General features: G+C 40.3%; 1 protein-coding gene and 1 pseudogene across 3 annotated transcripts in view; both read left to right on the top strand.

Moving 5' to 3' along the window:
- LOC110516996 (transmembrane emp24 domain-containing protein 11) overlaps positions 1 to 7,419 on the top strand; it is a 10,210-nt gene extending 2,791 nt beyond the window's left edge. The window contains exons 2-6 of one of the 2 annotated variants that reach the window (XM_036942667.2): positions 4,735 to 4,783; positions 5,099 to 5,190; positions 5,329 to 5,454; positions 6,709 to 6,855; positions 7,098 to 7,419. In XM_036942667.2, coding sequence (XP_036798562.1) covers positions 4,771 to 4,783; positions 5,099 to 5,190; positions 5,329 to 5,454; positions 6,709 to 6,855; positions 7,098 to 7,247 — 528 coding nt within the window. In that variant the 5' untranslated portion in view covers positions 4,735 to 4,770 and the 3' untranslated portion in view covers positions 7,248 to 7,419. Of the gene's footprint in view, positions 1 to 608; positions 4,784 to 5,098; positions 5,191 to 5,328; positions 5,455 to 6,708; positions 6,856 to 7,097 lie in introns of those variants that run through there. The other variant, XM_036942665.2, reaches the window with a different exon arrangement.
- Positions 7,420 to 9,862: 2,443 nt separating this feature from the next.
- Positions 9,863 to 19,595, top strand: LOC110488511 (putative E3 SUMO-protein ligase RNF212; annotated as a pseudogene). The gene is made up of 10 exons (XR_016486177.1): positions 9,863 to 10,086; positions 10,433 to 10,494; positions 10,634 to 10,708; positions 10,830 to 10,886; positions 11,009 to 11,067; positions 16,470 to 16,529; positions 17,432 to 17,474; positions 17,698 to 17,965; positions 19,160 to 19,229; positions 19,335 to 19,595. The product of XR_016486177.1 is annotated as a putative E3 SUMO-protein ligase RNF212 (transcript).
- The last annotated feature ends 3,007 nt before the right edge of the window (positions 19,596 to 22,602 follow it).

Below are 22,602 nucleotides of genomic sequence, written 5' to 3' on the forward strand. Positions count from 1 at the left end.
TGGGGGTGGAAACATCATGCTTTGGGGCTGTTTTTCTGCAAAGGGACCAGGACGACTGATCCGTGTAAAGGAAAGAATGAATGGGGCCATGTATCGTGAGATTTTGAGTGAAAACCTCCTTCCATCAGCAAGGGCATTGAAGATGAAACGTGGCTGGGTCTTTCAGCATGACAATGATCCCAAACACACCGCCCGGGCAACGAAGGAGTGGCTTCGTAAGAAGCATTTCAAGGTCCTGTAGTGGCCTAGCCGGTCTCCAGATCTCAACCCCATAGAAAATCTTTGGAGGGAGTTGAAAGTCCGTGTTGCCCAGCAACAGCCCCAAAACATCACTGCTCTAGAGGAGATCTGCACGGAGGAATGGGACAAAATCCTAGCAACAGTGTATGAAAACCTTGTGAAGACTTACAGAAAACGTTTGACCTCTGTCATTGCCAACAAAGGGTATATAACAAAGTATTGAGATAAACTTTTGTTATTGACCAAATACTTATTTTCCACCATAATTTGCAAATACATTAATAAAAAATCCTACAATGTGATTTTCTGGATTTTTTTCCCTCATTATGTCTGTCATAGTTGAAGTGTACCTATGATGAAAATTACAGGCCTCTCTCATCTTTTTAAGTGGGAGAACTTGCACAATTGGTGGCTGACTAAATACTTTTTTGCCCCACTGTAGAAGCTGTTTTTCAGTCTCTCAGTCCCAGCTGTGATGCACCTGTACTGTCCTCGCCTTCTGGGTGATAGCAGGGTGAACAGGTATTGGATCGGGTGGTTGATGTCCTCAATTATCTTTTTGTCCTTCCTGTTACATCAGGTGCTGAAGGCGTCCTGGAGGGTGGGTAGTTTGCTCCCGGTAATGGGTTGGGCAGGCCGCACCACCCTCTGGAGAGCCTTGTGGTTGCGGGTGGTGCAGTTGCCGTACCAGGTGGTGATACAGCCCAACAGGATGCTTTAAATTGTGCATCTTTAAAAAAAATAAAAAATAATCCTTTATTTAAGCAGGCAAGTCAAGAACAAATTCTTATTTTCAATGACGGCCTAGGAACAGTGGGTTTAACTGCCTGTTCAGGGGCAGAATGACAGATGTGTACCTTGTCAGCTCGGGGGTTTGAACTTGCAATCTTCCAGTTACTAGTCCAACGCTCTAACCACTAGGCTACCGTGCCGCCCCGGGGTCTGTAAATGTTTGTGAGAGTTTTATGTGACAAGACTAATTTCTTTAGCCTCCTGAGGTTGAAGAGGCTCTGTTGCACCTTCTTGACCACACTGTCTGTGTTGGTGGTCCATTTCAGTTTGTCAGTGATGTGTACGCCAAGGAACTTGAAGCTTTCCACCTTCTCCACTGAGGGCCCATCGATGTAGATAGGGGGGTGCACCCTTTGTTGTTTCCTGAAGTCCACGATAATCTCCTTTGTTTTGTTGACGTTGAGTGAGAGGTTGTTTTCCAGGCACCACACTCTCAGAGCCCTCACCTCCTCCCTGTAGGCTGTCTCGTTATCGTTGGTAATCAAGCCTACTACTGTTGTGTCGTGTGCAAACTCGTGTGTGCAAAAAGTAATGGGTGAACAGGGAGTACAGGAGGGGGCTGAGCATGCACCCTTGTGGGGCCCCAGTGTTGAGGATCAGCAGAGTGGAGGTGATGTTTCCTACATTCACCACCTGGGGGCGGCCTGTCAGGAAGGCCAGGACCCAGTTGCACAGGACGGGGTTCAGACCCAGGGCCTTGAGCTTAATGATGAGCTTGGAGGGTACTATGGTACCATCCTCTTATCCAGATGGGATAGGGCAGTGTGCAGAGTGATGGCGATTGCATTGTCTGTGGATCTAAAGGGGTGGTAAGCAAATTGAAGTGGGTCTAGGGTGGCAGGTAAGATAGAGATGATTTGATCCTTGACTAGTCTCTACGGGTGCTACTGGGCGATAGTCAATAAGTTCAGTTACCTTTGCCTTCTTGGGTACAGGAACAATGGTGTCCATCTTGAAGCATGTGGGGACAGCAGACTGGGATAGTGAGATGCCCATAAACACACCAGCCAGCTGGTCTGAACATGCTCTGAGGACGCGGCTAGGGATGCCGTCTGGGCCGGCAGCCTTGCGAGGGTTAACACGTTTAAATGTTTTACTCACGTCGGCCATGGAGAAGGAGAGCCCACAGTCCTTGGTAGCGGGCCGAGTTGGTGGCACTGTGTTATCCTCAAAGCGTGCGAAGAATGTGTTTAGCCTGTCCGGAAGCAAGATGATGGTCTCGGCAACGTGGCTGTTTTCCTTTTGTAGTCTGTGATTGTCTGTAGTCCCTGCCACATACGTCTCGTATTTGAGCCGTTGAATTGCAACTCCACTTTATCTCTACACTGACGTTTAGCTTGTTTGATTGCCTTGAGGAGTGAATAACTACATGGTTTATATTATTTTTATATAAAGTGCCTTGCGAAAGTATTCGGCCCCCTTGAACTTTGCGAACTTTTGCCACATTTCAGGCTTCAAACATAAAGATATAAAACTGTATTTTTTTGTGAAGAATCAACAACAAGTGGGACACAATCATGAAGTGGAATGACATTTATTGGATATTTCAAACTTTTTTAACAAATCAAAAACTGAAAAATTGGGCGTGCAAAATTATTCAGCCCCCTTAAGATAATACTTTGTAGCGCCACCTTTTGCTGCGATTACAGCTGTAAGTCGCTTGGGGTATGTCTCTATCAGTTTTGCACATCAAGAGACTGAAATTTTTTCCCATTCCTCCTTGCAAAACAGCTCGAGCTCAGTGAGGTTGGATGGAGAGCATTTGTGAACAGCAGTTTTCAGTTCTTTCCACAGATTCTCGATTGGATTCAGGTCTGGACTTTGACTTGGCCATTCTAACACCTGGATATGTTTATTTTTGAACCATTCCATTGTAGATTTTTCTTTATGTTTTGGATCATTGTCTTGTTGGAAGACAAATCTCCGTCCCAGTCTCAGGTCTTTTGCAGACTCCATCAGGTTTTCTTCCAGAATGGTCCTGTATTTGGCTCCATCCATCTTCCCATCAATTTTAACCATCTTCCCTGTCCCTGCTGAAGAAAAGCAGGCCCAAACCATGATGCTGCCACCACCATGTTTGACAGTGGGGATGGTGTGTTCAGCTGTATTGCTTTTACGCCAAACATAACGTTTTGCATTGTTGCCAAAAAGTTCAATTTTGGTTTCATCTGACCAGAGCACCTTCTTCCACATGTTTGGTGTGTCTCCCAGGTGGCTTGTGGCAAACTTTAAATGACACTTTTTATGGATATCTTTAAGAAATGGCTTTCTTCTTGCCACTCTTCCATAAAGGCCAGATTTGTGCAATATACGACTGATTGTTGTCCTATGGACAGAGTCTCCCACCTCAGCTGTAGATCTCTGCAGTTCGTCCATAGTGATCATGGGCCTCTTGGCTGCATCTCTGATCAGTCTTCTCCTTGTATGAGCTGAAAGTTTAGAGGGACGGCCAGGTTTTGGTAGATTTGCAGTGGTCTGATACTCCTTCCATTTCAATAGTATCGCTTGCACAGTGCTCCTTGGGATGTTTAAAGCTTGGGAAATCTTTTTGTATCCAAATCTGGCTTTAAACTTCTTCACAACAGTATCTCGGACCTGCCTGGTGTGTTCCTTGTTCTTCATGATGCTCTCTGCGCTTTTAACGGACCTCTGAGACTATCACAGTGCAGGTGCATTTATACGGAGACTTGATTACACACAGGTGGATTGTATTTATCATCATTAGTCATTTAGGTCAACATTGGATCATTCAGAGATCCTCACTGAACTTCTGGAGAGAGTTTGCTGCACTGAAAGTAAAGGGGCTGAATAATTTTGCACGCCCAATTTTTCAGTTTTTGATTTGTTAAAAAAGTTTGAAATATCCAATAAATGTCGTTCCACTTCATGATTGTGTCCCACTTGTTGTTGATTCTTCACAAAAAAATACAGTTTCATATCTTTATGTTTGAAGCCTGAAATGTGGCAAAAGGTCGCAAAGTTCAAGGGGGCCGAATACCTTCGCAAGGCACTGTATGCCAAAGCTTTCATAAGTCATACCTGACATAGTGTATGTCAAGACATGTCCCATGATAAGATAATGACAAAGTGTCAATCACAATGTAGCACAAATGAGCTATTTCCTAGAAAACCCCTAAGCTACAGAAAACCAGAGAAATAAACTGACTCCAGAAATAGTAAGCAATAGCAATCATAACCTACATCTTTGCCATTGGTGGCTTTCGCTTCATATATATTCCTGGTTGTTTCTCAGGTTGGTCTTAATTCAAACCATTGACAACTGATGGAAAATTACTGGGAAAAGTAACAGGAAAAAGAGAAAGACAGGTTCTTGGCTTTTGATGAATGACAGTCTTTGCGAGTAGGTTTCACGATGGTACAGTGAACATGAGTTAATAAGTGAACTATTTCATGTTTCTTTATCAATACATGTAGGCTTCTACTACTGGCCAGGCAGGCCTATCAGTTTCTCTGTTGTCCTTGGGTACACCCTCAAACTCACAGTTTGGGTGGTCAGTCGCAACAACAGCAGGTGTAAGTTTTCACACCAGAGTAATCTGCACACGAGCAACCATAAGGCTCATTATATTCATTTAAGTTAGTCACATCTTGTAAATCCAAATGAATGTGAGGGGCATTGGGCTGTGGATGCTGTGTTACCTAGTGCTGACGGCTGCTATGTACTTTGATCTGGGTGAGCAGGAGGAGAAATGCCTCATCGAGGAGATTCCAGGCGACATGCTGGTCACAGGTGAGTTCTGTGGGCAGTTGGAAAAGAGGACACTGTTCTGCATGGTTGAATTTCACTGTGCTGTATCTCAGCCGCCTATCAGAAAAACACAAAAAAAGTTAAATGGATTAGCAGAGATCATGATGACATCATCCAGGAGGCATATGAAATTTGATATTCTAATAGTATTTACATCTGGAGAGGGACAGGCTTAATTTGCAAAATCCTCTACTGTTTATGTAATAATGGTTCAACCCCAAGCAATCTAAAGCACACTGAGTTGTAATAAAACACTTAGAATATTGCCTCATACTGTCTGTGTTGTGTTTTTCGCAGGTTATTTTATTTTGGAGAATTGGGATGCAAAAAATAACCTTAACTCCCCTCATCTTGGCCTCACTATCACTGTGCGAGATCCAAACCATGACGTACGTAGGTTTACAGAGCAGTTTACGACCCAGCCCACTCCCTAAACAAAAACATATGTTTGCTTGTACTGATTACATAAAAACATTCCTTAAACAAAGAGAACATACTCTTCATCTTTTTCTCCTCTTTGGTTCCAGATACTGATGAAAAAAAGATATGGCAGATTTGGAAAATTCACATTCACATCCCACGCTTCTGGCCCACATTGGTTGTGCATGCAGTCCAACTCAACAAGGTTTTCAGTTTTTGCCGGTGAAAGGCTGGTGAGTTCATCCACACTTATACTTTGAATGCACTGAGTCTGCTGGACTGGGTTTGTATTTATTATGGAACCCATTAACTGCTGCCAAGGCAGAATTAAGGCAGTTCCTACCATTTTAAAAACATTACAATACATTCACAGATTTTAGAACACACAGTGTGCCTTCAGGCCCCTACTCCACCACATATCTACAGTTCTAAATCCATGTGTGTGTGTGTATAGTGCGTATGTTATCGTGTGTGTGTGTATGCATGTGTCTGTGCCTATATCTTTTTTTTGCTTCACAGTCCCAGCTGTTCCATAAGGTGTTTTTTATCTGTTTTTTTAAATCAAATTTTACTGCTTGCATCAGTTACTTGATGTGGAATAGAGTTCCATGTAGTCATAGCTCTATGTAGTACAGTGTGACTCCCATAATCTGTTCTGGACTTGGGGACTGTGAAGAGACCTCTTGTGACATGTCTTGTAGGGTATGCATGGGTGTCCGAGCTGTGTGCCAGTAGTTCAAACAGACAGCTCGGTGCATTCAACATGTCAATACCTCTCATAAATACAAGTAGTGATGAAGTCAATCTCTCCTCCACTTTGAGCCAGGAGAGATTGATATGTATATTATTAATATAAGCTCCCTGTGTACATCCAAGGGCCAGACGTGCTGCCCTGTTCTGAGCCAATTGCAATTTTCCTAAATCATTTTTGTGGCACCTGACCACATGACTGAACAGTAGTCAAGGTGCGACAAAACTAGGACCTATAGGACCTGCCTTGTTGATCGTGTTGTTAAGAAGGCAGAGCAGCACTTTATTATGGACAGACTTTTCACCATCTTAGCTATTGTTATATCAATATGCTTTGACCATGACAGTTTACAATCCAGAGTTACTCCAAGCAGTGTTGTCATCTCAACTTGCTCAATAGACACTCTGGTTTTACTCAAAGTCAGTGGCATATCGTTAGTAAAGATTTTTTTTTAAATCAAGGGGCCTATACAGCTACCCTGGGAAATTCCTGATTCTACCTGGATTATGTTTGAGAGGCTTCCATTAAAGACATTATCGATCTCTGTGTTCTGTTAGACAAGTAACTCTTTATCCACATTATAGCAGGGGGTGTAAAGCCATAACATACGTTTTTCCAGCAGCAGACTATGATCGATAATGTCAAAAGCTGCACTGAAGTCTAACAAGACTTAATTTTATCATCAATTTCTCTCAGCCAACCATTACTGAACAATGTTCTGATATCTCCATCGCAGAGGATTCATTTTGATGTTCAGATGGGAGAGCACTCCATTGACCCCAGTGTTGAGAGACACAAAGACACAGTCCAGACCATGGAGTACAGCCTGGAGCACCTGAGGGACCAGATCCTATACATCACCAGGCAGCAAGACTTCCAGAGGGTAAACCCTACAGACTTGTCAAAAATGCAAAGTATCACACACATAGGAAATAATCACAAACAAACACTTTATGAAAGAGTCATTTTCAAAAATTCTGAACAAAGCAGACTAGTATTTTGATCAGAACTACAGATGTATTGTTTGATGAAGACAACACATATTGCATTGAGCTACTATGCCTGCCCTATTCAACTAAGAACGGTCCAAAATGAACTATGCACCACTACTTTTTTAATTCACAGGAAAGAGAGGAGACTTTCCGTCAGATCAGTGAAGAAACCAATGGGAAGGTTTTGTGGTGGGCTGTTGTGCAGACTTCCGTTCTACTATCAGTTGGATTTTGGCAAATCAAAAGACTGAAAGACTTCTTGATTGCAAAGAAGTTGGTTTGATATGCTTGGCTTTAGGGCTGGATTTATATCTTGCAGTACAATGCAAAGTGGCTACTAGAGTCAACAGCTATTCCAAAACTAGACTTTACATCAGGGCTGATGCATCTGTATTACTGTACATTCTTCTTGAGACAATGTATGGATTAATAAAAATGTGCTTTGTTTAATCTTACACACCTATGCTATTTTGTATTATTATTACTTGACTGTAATTTCTATGAATTATAACACACATTATTTTTTATGGGTGTAGATTTCTATCAACATTTTGTGAATATATAAGTTGTGAGTCACAAACAAAAGATGTTGTGCAAATACAGAATTAAACTTTCAAATACAAATCAGTCTGTAATTACGCCCATATAATTTCACAAACTTACACTACCGTTCAAAAGTTTGCAGTCATTTAGAAATGTCCTTCTTTTAAAAAAAGAAAACATTTTTTTTGTCCATTCAAATATCATCAAATTGATCAGAAATACAGTGTAGACATTGTTAATGTTGTAAATGACTATTGTAGCTGATTTTTTTAATGGAATATCTACATAGGCGTACAGAGGCCCATTATCAGCAACCATCACTCCTGTGTTCCAATAGCATGGTGTGTTAGCTAATCCAAGTTTATCATTTTAAAAGTCTAATTTATCAATAGAAAACCCATTTGCAACTGTGCAAACAGTCTCCACGTCAACAGTGAAGAGGCTGGGATGCTGGCCTTCTAGGCAATGTTCCTCTGTCCAGTGTCTGTGCTATTTTGCCCATCTTAATAATTTATTTTTATTGGACAGTCGGAGAAATTGAACTGTTGACGTTGAGACGGATGTTTTGCGGGTACTATTTAATGAAGCTGCCAGTTGAGGACTTGTGAGGCGTCTGTTTCTCAAACTAGACATTAAACTAGACAAAAACTAGACACTAAAGTACTTGTCCTCTTGCTCAGTTGTGTACCGGGGCCTCCCACTACTCTTTCTATTTTGGTTAGAGCCAGTTTGCGTTGTTCTGAGAAGGGAGTAGTACACAGCATTGTACAAGATCTTCAGTTTCTTGGCAATTTCTCGCATGGAATAACCTTCATTTCTCAGAACAAGAATAGACTGATGACTTTCAGAAGAAAGTTCTTTGTTTCTAGCCATTTTGAGCCTGTAATTGAACCCACAAATGCTGATGCTCCAGATACTCAACTAGTCTAAAGAAGGCCAGTTTTATTGCATCTTTAATCAGAACAACAGTTTCCAGCTGTGGTAACATAATTGCAAAAGGCTTTTCTAATGATCAATTAGCCTTTTAAAATAATAAACTTGGCTTAGCAAGCACAATGTGCCATTGGAACACAGGAGTGATGATTGCTGATAATGGGCCTCTGTACGCCTACGTAGATTTTCCATTGAAAATCAGCCATTTCCAGCTGCATTAGTCATTCACAACATGAACAATGTCTACACTGTTTTTGTGATCAATTTGATGTGATTTTAATGGACCAAAAGATTGCTTTTCTTTCAAAAACAAGGACATTTCTAAGTGACCCCAAACTTTTGAATGGTAGTGTATGTAATGATCCAAAAGCAAATGAGTCATCATTAACAAAAACAAATTATGATTAGCAAGTAAATGCAAATACATTTTTTTCTGGTTAACACAACATAATTTAGAAACATATTTCTTAATTTGCAAACGCAACAGGGGTCAAAAATATGTTTTTATGAATGTCAACATTTGTGACTCCACAGATTTAATTTGTGACCCGCATCTTACTTATTTGTAACTTACTTGCATTACATTTGTGAGGTGTGAGAAAGCAAAGGAGGAAAGGAAAGGGAACTAAGAAATGAGGAGAATATGCCAGGGAAGGAAAGAGAGCCAGGAAAGGAGGAGAGAAATGGAAGTTAGGGAAGGAAAGGGAGAAAGAAATGGAGGAAAGGAAGCTAAGGTCAGAGGAAAGAAAAAAGTTAGAAAGGATAGGAGGAAAGAAAGCTAGGAAAGCAAATGATTGGAGGAACAGAAGGAAAGGGATCAATGTAAGCAAGCTAGGAAAGGAGGAAATTAATATAGGAAAGGAGGAAAGGGTAATTGTGATATATGTGTTTTTATTAGAACTGAGGATGTCCTACTCTGGATTCCGTATCTTTATCTGCATAAACTGATCTGTAAAATTTCACAAATGTGTGAAGCAACTCACAAATGGGAGTCAACTCACAAATGTAATGCAAGTCACAAATATGTCAAATGTAGGTCACAAATGTTATCTGTGGAGTCACACATCTTGTCATATTCACAAAAACATATTTGACCACTGTTGTGTTGAATTTGCTTTTGTTAATGATGCCTAATTTGCTTTTGGATATTGACATATGTTTGTTTAACTATATGGCATATTTACTGACTGAATTGTATTTAAAAGTTGCATTCTATATTTGCACAACATTTTTTGTTTGTGACTAACTACTTATATATTTTAAACATTTTGATAGAAATCTATCTCCATATTTTTATCCAAAACGTCAATAATGACGTGGCCGGCCAATCAGAAAGCGATCCAAAATCAAAACAAACCGAAAATCTGAAACTAGCTAATAAGCTAAAAGCCAGTAAAACGACACGGAAAGTATTTTGAAAGCTTGCTAATTCAACAGAGAAACAAAGAAACCGTTATGTAAGTCAGATGTTGATCCGTCTTCAATAAAATATCCGTTACTTTGAACATTTTGCTAATAGCTTAGCTAGCTGTAGAAAATGCCTTACTGGATCTGCTGTAACTCCTGCTTCAACCTCCCTGGTCCTGACTGCCAACTAGCTGTTGCCAGCTGTGGTCATGTCATCTGCAACGTGTGTTTTCAGAAAGGTAGCAAGTTCAGTCTCTATTTGATTGTGCTAATGCACCCTGTTATGTCTCTTGTGAAATTAAGTTCAACATATCATTGCCTAACTACTGATGATATAGGCCTAACGTCATATGAACCAAAAATATATTACTTTGTCAGTTTGCTGCAGTTCTGTCTTTTTCAAAACAGTTACAGGCTAAACTTGAAAACACTGTCCTCTGCTGGTCTTTGTCTGATGTTACAGAAACAGTTTGGCCAAAAGAAAAAATGCTCCATGCAGTTTGAGGGCCTCCTAGTAGTGTAATACTCTGCTATTCTATTGTATATGGTATTGTTCCAATAAACACATTTTCATTTTTCTTTCAGGCAAACAAGGGGAATGCATGATATGTAAAGCAAAATGTCAAGTTACTCCTCTCTCAGACAAAGTAAGCAGCGATATCTTATATATCTGTCTATTTTTATTGAACCTTTATTTAACTGGCAAGGCTCATAAACAAATCAATTTGATGGCATACATAAGTCTATTTGATGGTAGCCATAACTTTACAATCTTGACTTTCACAGAGTAGTGCAGAAGTGAAGGCCCTCTTCTCTGACATCAATTCTGTTGCAACCAAACACTTCACAGAGATAAGCAAGGTATTGCTCGTGATGCTCATAGGCAAATAAGTAATTATTGATAGCAATCATTTTCAAACACATTTTCAAACACTGTACTGCATGTTTAAAAACAACATATATATCTACCCTATTACTGTAGGTGTTACTATTCCAGGCAAGGCACCAAAAGAGGCTGTTGGTGCATTACCAGAAGAGGGTAAGAGGAACATTTAGTCGTACCTCTTATTATTATTATTATTAAACCACTTTAATGGTAGCCTATATCTTGTGGTGTTACAATCTCAAACATCTGTGCAAATTTTTTCACAACCCATTTAGAATGAAAAGTTAGAACAAGTTTTACTCAAGATGAAGCAAGAAATTCAGCAAATGTCCAAGTAAGAATGCAAATTATTGACATAATTCAGTACCACATACAGTGCCTTTTTCCCACATTTTGTTGTGTTACAGCCTGAATTTAAAATGTATTCAATTGAGCTTTTTTGTAGTGATGCACTGATACTACATTTTTGGCCGATATCGATGTCCGATATTTTCCTTGCCATAAAAAAACGATACCGATAACCAATGTTTATAATTTTAGAGGCCTTTTAAGCATTCTAGTATAGTTAAATAGTTAACACACACACATGGACACATCGGTCTAAGGCACTGCATCTCAGTGCAAGAGGCGTCACTACAGTACCTGGTTTGAATCCAGGCTGTATCACATCCGTTTGTAATTGGGAGTCTCATAGGGCAGCGCACAATTGGCCCAGCGTAGTCCGGGTTTGGCTGGGGTAGGCCGTCATTGTAAATAATAATATGTTCTTAACTGACTTGCCTAGTTAAATAACACACACATTTTGTTGGCATTTACGTATGTCCCCATTACCAGTAAAACATTTATTTCACTTACTTGCTGTGCTGTTTCGTTGTTCATTTGTTAAGTCGTTTCATTCTCAACCAGGATTGCATCATACATGTCAAGAAGTGAAGTTTCAGCTCCGTCTGTCTGTGGCTTCTTCCTCGGTGCGCACTGTCACCGCACCGTTTCCATCTTGTCCAGCTGTGTATGTAACATTTCACGTAAACCCTGTTTCTTTTCTGCATCAAAGTAACGGTCCTTGTACATTGAGCATGGTGGCGACACAGTAAAGAGAGAATGTCACCAAATCGCTTGTTCACAGCCTGTGTGGGCAGTTTTGTTGCCGGGGCAAACTGTTGTCAAGGGCAACTGTTTCATTTGCCAATGTGGGCCAGTAAAAACATCCATCTCGTCGGGAAAAGGGGCCGTCTTCACTCCATAGAAACTAGTCAGCACTAACATCGCACACTAGCTGCTAGCTAACTGGTTAGCTTAGCATTGACAAAGTCAGAATGGGCATGTTCACTCCACTGTTATGTGACAGAATCGGTGGCGTTAGAATTAGGAATTAGAATACGAATACTACACTGAACAATAATAGAAAGGCAACATGTAAAGTGTTTGTCCCATGTTTCAAGAGCTGAAAAAAAAGTTCCCCGAAACTTTCCATACAGCATATCTCAAATTTTGTGCACATTTGTTTACATCCCTGCCAGTTTTGTTGAGCAGGCGTTTCAATGCCAATGACAGAGGGTATCACGTCTGATGCAGGCGCAGTTGATTAGCTTATTTCTCGAGTCAGTTGTTCGAATGGAGCTAGCTAGTGTGTTCATGTTTCCAAGTTTCAAACATGTTCTCAAATGCCATTGAAATGGCAGCAGTAGTATGACCACCAGCATATTCATGAGCATGCAATACGACTTTCCTCAGTACGAAATCCTCGACGACCCACTGTGCTGTCAGACTCAACATGCTCATGGAGCTGATATCACTGGTCCAAATGTCAGTTGTGAAGCTAAAAGCAGTGACGTTATTGCTGTGTAGCTCAGGTAGGGCAGCATCTGAAAAATAGTACAACAAAAAAATGTGTACCGGTGCTCGACCAGTCGGCGAAAGCCAACATCACCCACGACAGAGAACGGTTGATTGTCAAGTGCAATGAATTCCATTATCTTGGCGTTAATGTATTTCGCCTTTGAGTTGTCTCGCTTAAATGTCCTTACTCTTTGAAATGACTACTCGACTTGTTGACTGATCGATCCACACAGCAGACATCGTGAGCTAGATTAAGAATGCTGTGTTGCACGTGTAGCGCAAAATTTTACGTGGTGTCATTACATCATGAACCTACGTTATATACAGTGCCTTGCGAAAGTATTCGGCCCCCTTGAACTTTGCGACCTTTTGCCACATTTCAGGCTTCAAACATAAAGATATAAAACTGTATTTTTTTGTGAAGAATCAACAACAAGTGGGACACAATCATGAAGTGGAACGACATTTCTTGGATATTTCAAACTTTTTTAACAAATCAAAAACTGAAAAATTGGGCGTGCAAAATTATTCAGCCCCTTTACTTGCAGTGCAGCAAACTCTCTCCAGAAGTTCAGTGAGGATCTCTGAATGATCCAATGTTGACCTAAATGACTAATGATGATAAATACAATCCACCTGTGTGTAATCAAGTCTCCGTATAAATGCACCTGCACTGTGATAGTCTCAGAGGTCCGTTAAAAGCGCAGAGAGCATCATGAAGAACAAGGAACACACCAGGCAGGTCCGATATACTGTTGTGAAGAAGTTTAAAGCCGGATTTGGATACAAAAAGATTTCCCAAGCTTTAAACATCCCAAGGAGCACTGTGCAAGCGATACTATTGAAATGGAAGGAGTATCAGACCACTGCAAATCTACCAAGACCTTGCCGTCCCTCTAAACTTTCAGCTCATACAAGGAGAAGACTGATCAGAGATGCAGCCAAGAGGCCCATGATCACTCTGGATGAACTGCAGAGATCTACAGCTGAGGTGGGAGACTCTGTCCATAGGACAACAATCAGTCGTATATTGCACAAATCTGGCCTTTATGGAAGAGTGGCAAGAAGAAAGCCATTTCTTAAAGATATCCATAAAAACTGTTGTTTAAAGTTTGCCACAAGCCACCTGGGAGACACACCAAACATGTGGAAGAAGGTGCTCTGGTCAGATGAAACCAAAATTTGACTTTTTGGCAACAATGCAAAACGTTATGTTTGGCGTAAAAGCAATACTGCTGAACACACCATCCCCACTGTCAAACATGGTGGTGGCAGCATCATGGTTTGGGCCTGCTTTTCTTCAGCAGGGACAGGGAAGATGGTTAAAATTGATGGGAAGATGGATGGAGCCAAATACAGGACCATTCTGGAAGAAAACCTGATGGAGTCTGCAAAAGACCTGAGACTGGGATGGAGATTTGTCTTCCAACAAGACAATGATCCAAAACATAAAGCAAAATCTACAATGGAATGGTTCAAAAATAAACATATCCAGGTGTTAGAATGGCCAAGTCAAAGTATAGACCTGAATCCAATCGAGAATCTGTGGAAAGAACTGAAAACTGCTGTTCACAAATGCTCTCCATCCAACCTCACTGAGCTCGAGCTGTTTTGCAAGGAGGAATGGGAAAAAATGTCAGTCTCTCGATGTGCAAAACTAATAGAGACATACCCCAAGCGACTTACAGCTGTAATCGCAGCAAAAGGTGACGCTACAAAGTATTAACTTAAGGGGGCTGAATAATTTTGCACGTCCAATTTTTCAGTTTTTGATTTGTTAAAAAAGTTTGAAATATCCAAGAAATGTCGTTCCACTTCATGATTGTGTCCCACTTGTTGTTGATTCTTCACAAAAAAATACAGTTTTATATCTTTATGTTTGAAGCCTGAAATGTGGCAAAAGGTCGCAAAGTTCAAGGGGACCGAATACTTTCGCAAGGCACTGTACGAACAGTTCTCATCTATCTCTGTTATATCGGTTTTGCACATCGGCGTTAAACTAGACATTGGGCCGATACCGATGTTGGCATTTTTTGCTAATGTCGTCCGATTCCGATATGTTCACCAATATATCATGCATCCCTAATTTTTGGTCAATAGCATACACACAATACCCCATAATGTCAAAGTGGAATTATGTTTTTCGAAATGTTAAAACATTTATTAAAGCTGAAATGTCTTTAGTCAATAAGTATTCAACCCCTTTGTTATGGCAAGCCTAAATAAGTTCAGGAGTAGAAATGTGCTTAACAAGTCCCATAATAAGTTGCATGGACTCACTCTGTGTGCAATAATAGTGTTTAACATTATTTATGAATGACTACCTCATCTCTTTACCCCACACATACAATTATCTGTAAGGTTCCTTAATCAAGCAGTGCATTTAAAACATAGATTAAACCACAAAGCAGACATTGAGCATGGTGATGTTATTAATTACGCTATGGGTGGTGCCTCTATACGCCCAGTTACTACAAAGATACAGATGTCCTTCCTAACTCAGTTGCTGGAGAGGAAGGAAACCACTCAGGGATTTCACCATGAGCAACAGTTAGAGTTTAATGGCTGTTACAGGAGAATTATAAGGATGGATCAACAACATTGTAGTTACGACAATACTAACCTAATTGACAGAGTGAAATTAAGGAAACCTGTACAGAATAAAAATATTCCAAAACATGCATCCTGTTTCCAACAGGCTAACTAATACTGCAAAAAAATGTGTCAAAGCAATTCACTTTTATTCCTGAATACAAAGTGATGTGTTGTATTTGAATTGACCCAAACATATTACTGAGTATCAATCTCTATTTTTTCAAGCATAGTGGTGGCTGCATCATGTTATGGGTATGCTTGTAATCGTTGAGGACTGGAGAGTTTCAGGAATACAAAGAAACTGTCACGGCTTTCTTCCTGGGAAGGAGAGGCGGACCAAAACGCAGCATGGTTATAGTTCATGGTTCTTTAATCAGAAAACTCAAACATGAACAAACTACAAAACAATAAACGTGAAAACCGTAACAGTCCTAACTGGTGCATAAAACACAAAGACAGGAAACAATCACCCACCAAATACCCAAAGAATATGGCTGCCTAAATACGGTTCCCAATCAGAGACAACGATAAACACCTGCCTCTGATTGAGAACCACTCTAGGCAACCATAGACTTACCTAGACAACTAAACTGAACGCAACCCCATTAATCTAATAAACCCCTAGACAAGACAAACACAATAAATCACCCATGTCACACCCTGGCCTAAACCAAAATAATAAAGAAAACAAAGATAACTAAGGCCAGGGCTTGACAGAAACGGAATGGAGCTAAGCACAGGCACAATCCTAGAAGAAAACCTGGTTCAGTCTGCTTTACACCAGACACTGGGAGATAAATTCACCTTTCAGAAGGACAATAACCTAAATCACAAAGCCAAATCTTCATGAGTTTCCCAAAAAGACAGTGAATGTTCGTGAGTGGCCGGAAATCTATGGCAAGACCTGAAAATGGTTGCCCAGCAATGATCAACAACCAATTTTACAGAGCTTGAATAATTTTTTAAAGAATAATGTGCAGATGTTCCACAATCCACATGTGGAAAGATCTTAGAGACTTACCCAGAAAGACTCACAGCTGTAATCGCTGCCAAAGGTGCTTCTACAAAGTATTAACTCAGGGGTGTGAATACTGAAGTAAATTTGATATTTAATTTTCAATAAATTTACAAACACATTGTCACTTTGTCATTATGGGGTATTGCGTGTATGCTATTGAAAGTATGGGTAAATTCAGGCTGTAACACAACAAAATGTGGAATATGTTGAGGGGTATTAATACTTTCCGAAACTGTACTGTATAAATGACTGCTTAGTACAATTTAAAAACTTTTATTTTCCAGAAAAATTACAGCGCAGAATGCATATATTGCCAAGCTGGAGAGCACTCTTCAGCATCAAAGGTATTTATCTTTATAGGTGTTACTGCGTTCTACTCACAAGGTGTCACTATTGTCAGCTTTGTTTCTCAAACATGAGACCATGGAGGGGACTAATTTGTTATCAACATATTGTTTATTCAGATTAACCCGTTAGTATTAATGGCACCTTGTGACTCTCTGCTGCTCTCTCCCTCGCTCCGCTGACACTAATGTCGTGTTCAAATCAACTGGGAAATCGGAAATCTCTGACTTCCGACTTCAGTGCGTTCAAGACAACTGAGAAATTAGAAAAAAACTAGATCCGACTCGGAAAAATAATTTTGAACTGTCACCCAATTCGGAATTCCAAGTTGGAAACTCTGTCATCTTTCTAGAGCTCCGACTTAACGACCAGAAGATCACTGACGTCATGATTTGGCCTTGTTTATTCCCCCAGTTGTCTTGAAAGCACAATGACCATCAGATGCAGGTACCATCAATCCAGTAAACAAATAAAGCAAATTATTTCAATTTATGCTCAGCTGTGCCTCGCAAGTGCTACACCAATTGATTTATTTTGTTATCAAAGCTGGAGTTTTGAAATATAATATGGTCTGAGAATAACAATATTGGCAGGCCAGGCATATAACCAATATGCTGTGATACTGTATTAGGCCTACTGCACAAACCTCATTTTTATTAGGTTAATGTACATTTTTAAACACAACTTAAAAAATGTATCTTGAAAAGTTTGGTGACCACTGGCCTAGCTCATATTAGCTTTAGCTGCTGTTTGGTTTTGCCCTGCAGTAGCACACCCGTCTCACCTGAATAAGCCGGGGAGGCTTGTGAACATTATGTCTGAGTGAGCATTTCCATAATCTTTCTTCCTGGGTTCTATGAGAATTAAATGCGACATGCCATGTTATGTGATTTCCCCTCAGGGCAGAAAACATTGAAGTGGATGGCAGGGGTCTGTTTAGGAAAGTATGTGAACCTTTTCAATTCAAATATGGTTCATTTTGACATTGAATTATTGCACTACAAATGCTTACTTTGTTTAATATTAAATTAAATGTTTACCCTGAATCCAAATCGTTATTTGATGTTTGTGCCAGTGATGAAGGCTACAGCATACTGAAACGGTCATTGGTTTTAATGATAGAAATGTATGTTTGTACAAACTGAAGTCTTCCTCTCCATTGAACAGCCGGAGATCTCTGGAAGTGTCCAAAGGCTGGCCTTCATCAGTCCTCCACAGGATGGCTGTGTAATAAACATGAAGGGAGACAGAGAGTTTTTTCAAGCACAGGGCGCAGCAGGTGTTTATTGCAAAGGACTACAGGAGGAGGCAGGTAGCTGGGTCCAGGGGCAGACAGGTGGTCATACACAGGGGGTCCAAAATGGCAACAGTACAGGCAGGGAAAAGGCTAGTAACATAGTCAAGGTAGATAACAGGAAATCCGATAAGCTAAAGTAAAGGCAGGGAATAGGCAAAAGGCGTCGTTAGTGAGGCAGGCAAAAACTATCATACACAGGATGTGTAAATCACAGGAAACCCAGCGCTCTGAAAGATGTGTGTCACAAAATAAACAATACCTCACAGTGATGGGGTGCAAAGAACTGAACTAAATGGTGTGTGGTCATGACATACAGGTGTGTGAACAGGTGATTAGAATTCAGGTGATTGGGATCTGGAGAGTGAGCTGCGTTCAGGGGATCTAGGTGTTTGAGAGTGTGAGCTGGAAAGTGGGCTGGAAAGTGAGCTGCGTTCAGGGGATCTACGTGTTTGAGGGTGTGAGTTGGAAGCAGAAGTTACAAGTTGGATGGGTACATCTGCTATACCACTGTACACACACACACAAATAATTGTTCTATATAGTGCCAAATAATGGTTCTTTGGTTTGTAACTATAGTGGATCCCTTTTTGTTGCTGTTCCCTTTTTTGAAAGTTCTATATGGAACTTCTGTGGTGCTATAAATAACTTTTTAATAAGGGAAAAATCTAAGAACCTTTTGAAGAACTATAAAGTTAAAAAAAATTCTGGTTAGCCATATTATATATCCATAGGGTGTTATTATTGTATTAATTCACAAGTTGAATCAGGTAGGCTAACTTTGGAACGGCTGTGGATCCCCGAAGAGAGAATTGAGAACCACTGATTTAGTCAACTGTTCTCAATTGACATAAGGCCTTGCAATAACATAACACAACAGATTAGATCAACTGGAATGACGCTCTCACTCACGGTTGCACAAAAGAGCTGTGAGCAAACCACGTCCCAAAATATTCTAATGAGCTACCGCCCCTACATTTTAATTATCGCTAAAAGGTTAAAGAACCCTTTTCTGAACTGCAAAAAAAACAATGAACGGTTCAAAGAGTTCTTTAAGTCATTATGGATCACCCTTACCAAAAAACCCTAGAGGAAACCTCTTTTCTAAGTGTGTACTCTACTCATAGACAGTCAGGCAGATAGATATCCGTGGAGCTGTTCACTGCTAACATAAGAGCACAACGCTTCAATGGATTCAACTTCTGTATGTTTCCATTTATGGTTAGTAGACTCTTCTATGAGTCTGACTGTAAGCACTATATGTGAGTTTTAGCATTCGATATTTAGGGTGTTACTGAACTTGTGGTGTATAAATTCTAAATATTGTATCTTTAGGTACCGTCTTAGATCGATCAACCAATCAGAACACCCTGGTCAACCACTCAGCTCGCTCGGTCACTGTCAGGTATCACTTGTTATAATCAGATCATTATCATAACCTTAGGATTTATACACCAGTGTGCCTTGACACAATAAAATAACTTTGATACCTTGAATTCTTTCCTCCCAGCCATCTGGCAGAGATGCAAATTACCCCTAACCTGCCTTATCGTAGGGACACAGGGTAGGAGACGCCCATGTTCAAGCCCTCCTCGGCCTACGGACACCCCTTCATGTCCTCTCTGGGGGCCACCTGCCCTCCACCATAACACCGCCAAGCGCCAGCCATCATGATGGCACATGGAGACATCTCTGATCCACTTCAATGCTCTGCACGAGTGACTTAGCTGTAGATGAGCTGTGGAATAGGAAGTATTGGTCTTAAATTGAATCCACTACACAGGGTTAAGAAGAGGTTTGAAGCTGTTGGGTTTGTTTGTACTGTTGCGTGTACATTGTCATTTTAATGGCTACATACAGTATTATTTAATTGGTTCAATGAAGTTTGTCACAATAACAAGTACTTTTTTTAAAACAAAACAATCAAATGGATCTCTCAATAATGAATTGGCCAGTAAGACACTGAAATCACAAAATCTGTACTGTAACTACTGTACCCCTGAGTCATCAATCATTAACAAACTGCTCATCTGATTGGCATGTTTAGAGGTTGTGATTTGCAGTATAATTAGCTGACAAAAAGTTATGCTCCCTATACTGTCAATGCATTTGTCCACAAAAGGTAGGTAAACTGGCAAGCAAAAAAAAATATGGGGTAAAATGTGTTTACCCTACACTACTGTTCAGGCTCAGTTGCCTTACTGACGCCAGCTACCTGTGATGTGAACCAGTGGCCAGTGGGTGACACTATAATCCACTATGCTACCATGGACTCAGCCTCTGATTTCAACACTTTTCTTTAGGGGAGAATTTGAATACAACTTTTGGGGATAAGGATCTATATTGTGGATTTGTTGTATTTGGAAGAATATATATTGCCTCTAGGGTGGTCTATGAGTAAAAAGAGGAGCAGGTAAAGGGCAGGGTGGTTGTGGCGGGCCCACTCATGTTCTGTTAGTCACACACTCACCCAGATGTCCCGCATGTGAAGGGCCTTTGAAGGCCCTGACTCCATCCCATGCTTGAGTGATGTCAGCGGGGCTGTGGAAAGATTCCTTTCCTGTCAGACAGCTTGGCAGGATGTGTGAAGAAAGGCCGAAAGACAACACCGAGATTAGGCCGCTTTTGTCACGGCTCCGTGGCAGACTTTAAAGGCCTTGGCTACTTTCCCATCACACAGATTTCTTTTCTCACTCTGCATCCCTCTCTTTTCACCAGCAAGGTAAACATTTGGGTAAACCATGACCTCTTTAGCTTTTTTGTGTGTTTTTATTTTCCCGGTTTTAAATGATAGCTTTGTTGATGTGTAGGCCATTCTGAATGTCATTGTAAAAAGAGGGAGGTATGCAAACAGAGGGGTTTATTCTCTGCCAGGTATTCACAGGTGTGTCCTTCATGGACGCCGACTTCATTCACCTGATGCTTCCTTTCAGTGAGGACCAGTAAAGACCTCTGGACACTTTTTCATCACCACAATACAATTGGTATTTGCACAAGTGCACAGGAATCTGGTACATGGGTTCACACGCTTTCTTCAGCACATTTGTTTGTTAAACATTTGAATCAAAGCATGTCCACCATCAGTATCAAAATATATTAGTGATTTGGTTTTAAAAAGACATAATGTCACTGATTGTTCCAGAATGAGACAATTCTCATTGATGCCTCCTCTTCACTCTGTCGTCCTCATTGACCAGCTGTGAACTCGACACCAATGTCTTTCAACAGCACATGTCTGCCTGAATCATCCTGCTGAGAGCTTCTCAAATCTGAGTCCGCACGTAAGACTTGTTCATCTATCATCTAGAACAAAAATACTGACAGACAGCTAGATTACCAGTTGCTCTGACTACCCCATCTTTTAACAGCAAAAATGCATTTTAAATAGTACATTCAAGTTTTCAATGATCTCTGTTTCCATGTTTACATTTTGTTTAGAAAATTTTGAAAATACTTATTTATTTTCAGAAGTTTGAAGTAACGAATTAGAACTGCTCTTGTTCCTGTAATTGAGTAGCTTTTAAGAGTATTTTTCAAAGTCAGTAATTGTACTTCTACTTGAGGAAAAAATATTTAAAATGACAGTATTTAAAGGTCCCCCAAGAGGAAGTTGCCGGCACTATTACAACGTAATTTCATGTACTAGAGAGGAAATACACGTTTAGGTTCCACCTCCGAAGAGTGACGAAGGCTACTTATACATATTCACAAATTGGGTGTGGGGATTTCCGCATGGAGTTGATAAACATAAACAAATAGGGCACTGACAGCTGCCAGTATAGCGAGCATAACCTTACCTAGCTAGCTAGCTATCTTGCTAACCTTATCTAGTTAGCTAATGTTATGTTGTTGCTGCTTTTTTTCTTATTCAAAAGATTAGCCAGCTGGCTCTATGGCTGTTTCTGAAGCTGCTTCAAGGCAAAGAGTGGCTACTTTGAAGAATCTCAAATATAAAATCTATTTGGATTTTTTTGAACACTTTTTTGGTTACTACATGATTCCATGTGTGTTATTTCATAGTTTTGATGTCTACACTATTATTCTACAACATCGAAAATAGTAAAAATAAAGAAAAACCATGGAATGAGTAGGTGTGTCCAAATTTATGATTGGTACTGTATAGACACTACCATTCAAAAGTTTGGGGTCACTTAGAAATGTCCTTGTTTTTGTAAGAAAAACAACAAAACTGTCCATTAAAATAACATCAAATTGATCAGAAATACAGTGTAGACATTGTTAATGTCGTAAATTACTTACGTAGGCGTACAGAGGCCCATTATCAGCAACCCTCACTCCTATGTTGCAATGTCAAGTTGTGTTAGCTAATCCAAGTTCATCATTTTAAAAGGCTAATTGACCATTAGAAAATTCTTTGGCAATTATATTAGCACAGCTGAAAACTGTTGTCCTGATTAAAGAAGCAATAAAACTGGCCTTCTTTAGACTAGTTGAGTATCTGGAGCATCAGCATTTGTGGGTTCAATTACAGGCTCAAAATGGACAGAAACAAAGCACTTTCTTCTGAAAGTCGTCAGTCTATTCTTGTTCTGAAAAATGAAGATCTCGTACAACACTGTGTACTACTCCCTTCACAGAACAGAGCAAACTGTCTCTAACCAGAATAGAAAGAGGAGTGGGAGGCCCCGGAGCACAACTGAGCAAGAGGACAAGTACATTAGTGTCTAGTTTGAGAAGCAGACGCCTCACAAGTCCTCAACTGGCAGATTCATTAAATAGTACCCGCAAAACACGAGTCTCAACATCAACAGTGAAGA

The sequence above is a fragment of the Oncorhynchus mykiss genome, chromosome 14 (assembly GCF_057628025.1).
Source record: "Oncorhynchus mykiss isolate SJ-2025 chromosome 14, ASM5762802v1, whole genome shotgun sequence".
NCBI lineage: Eukaryota > Metazoa > Chordata > Actinopteri > Salmoniformes > Salmonidae > Oncorhynchus > Oncorhynchus mykiss.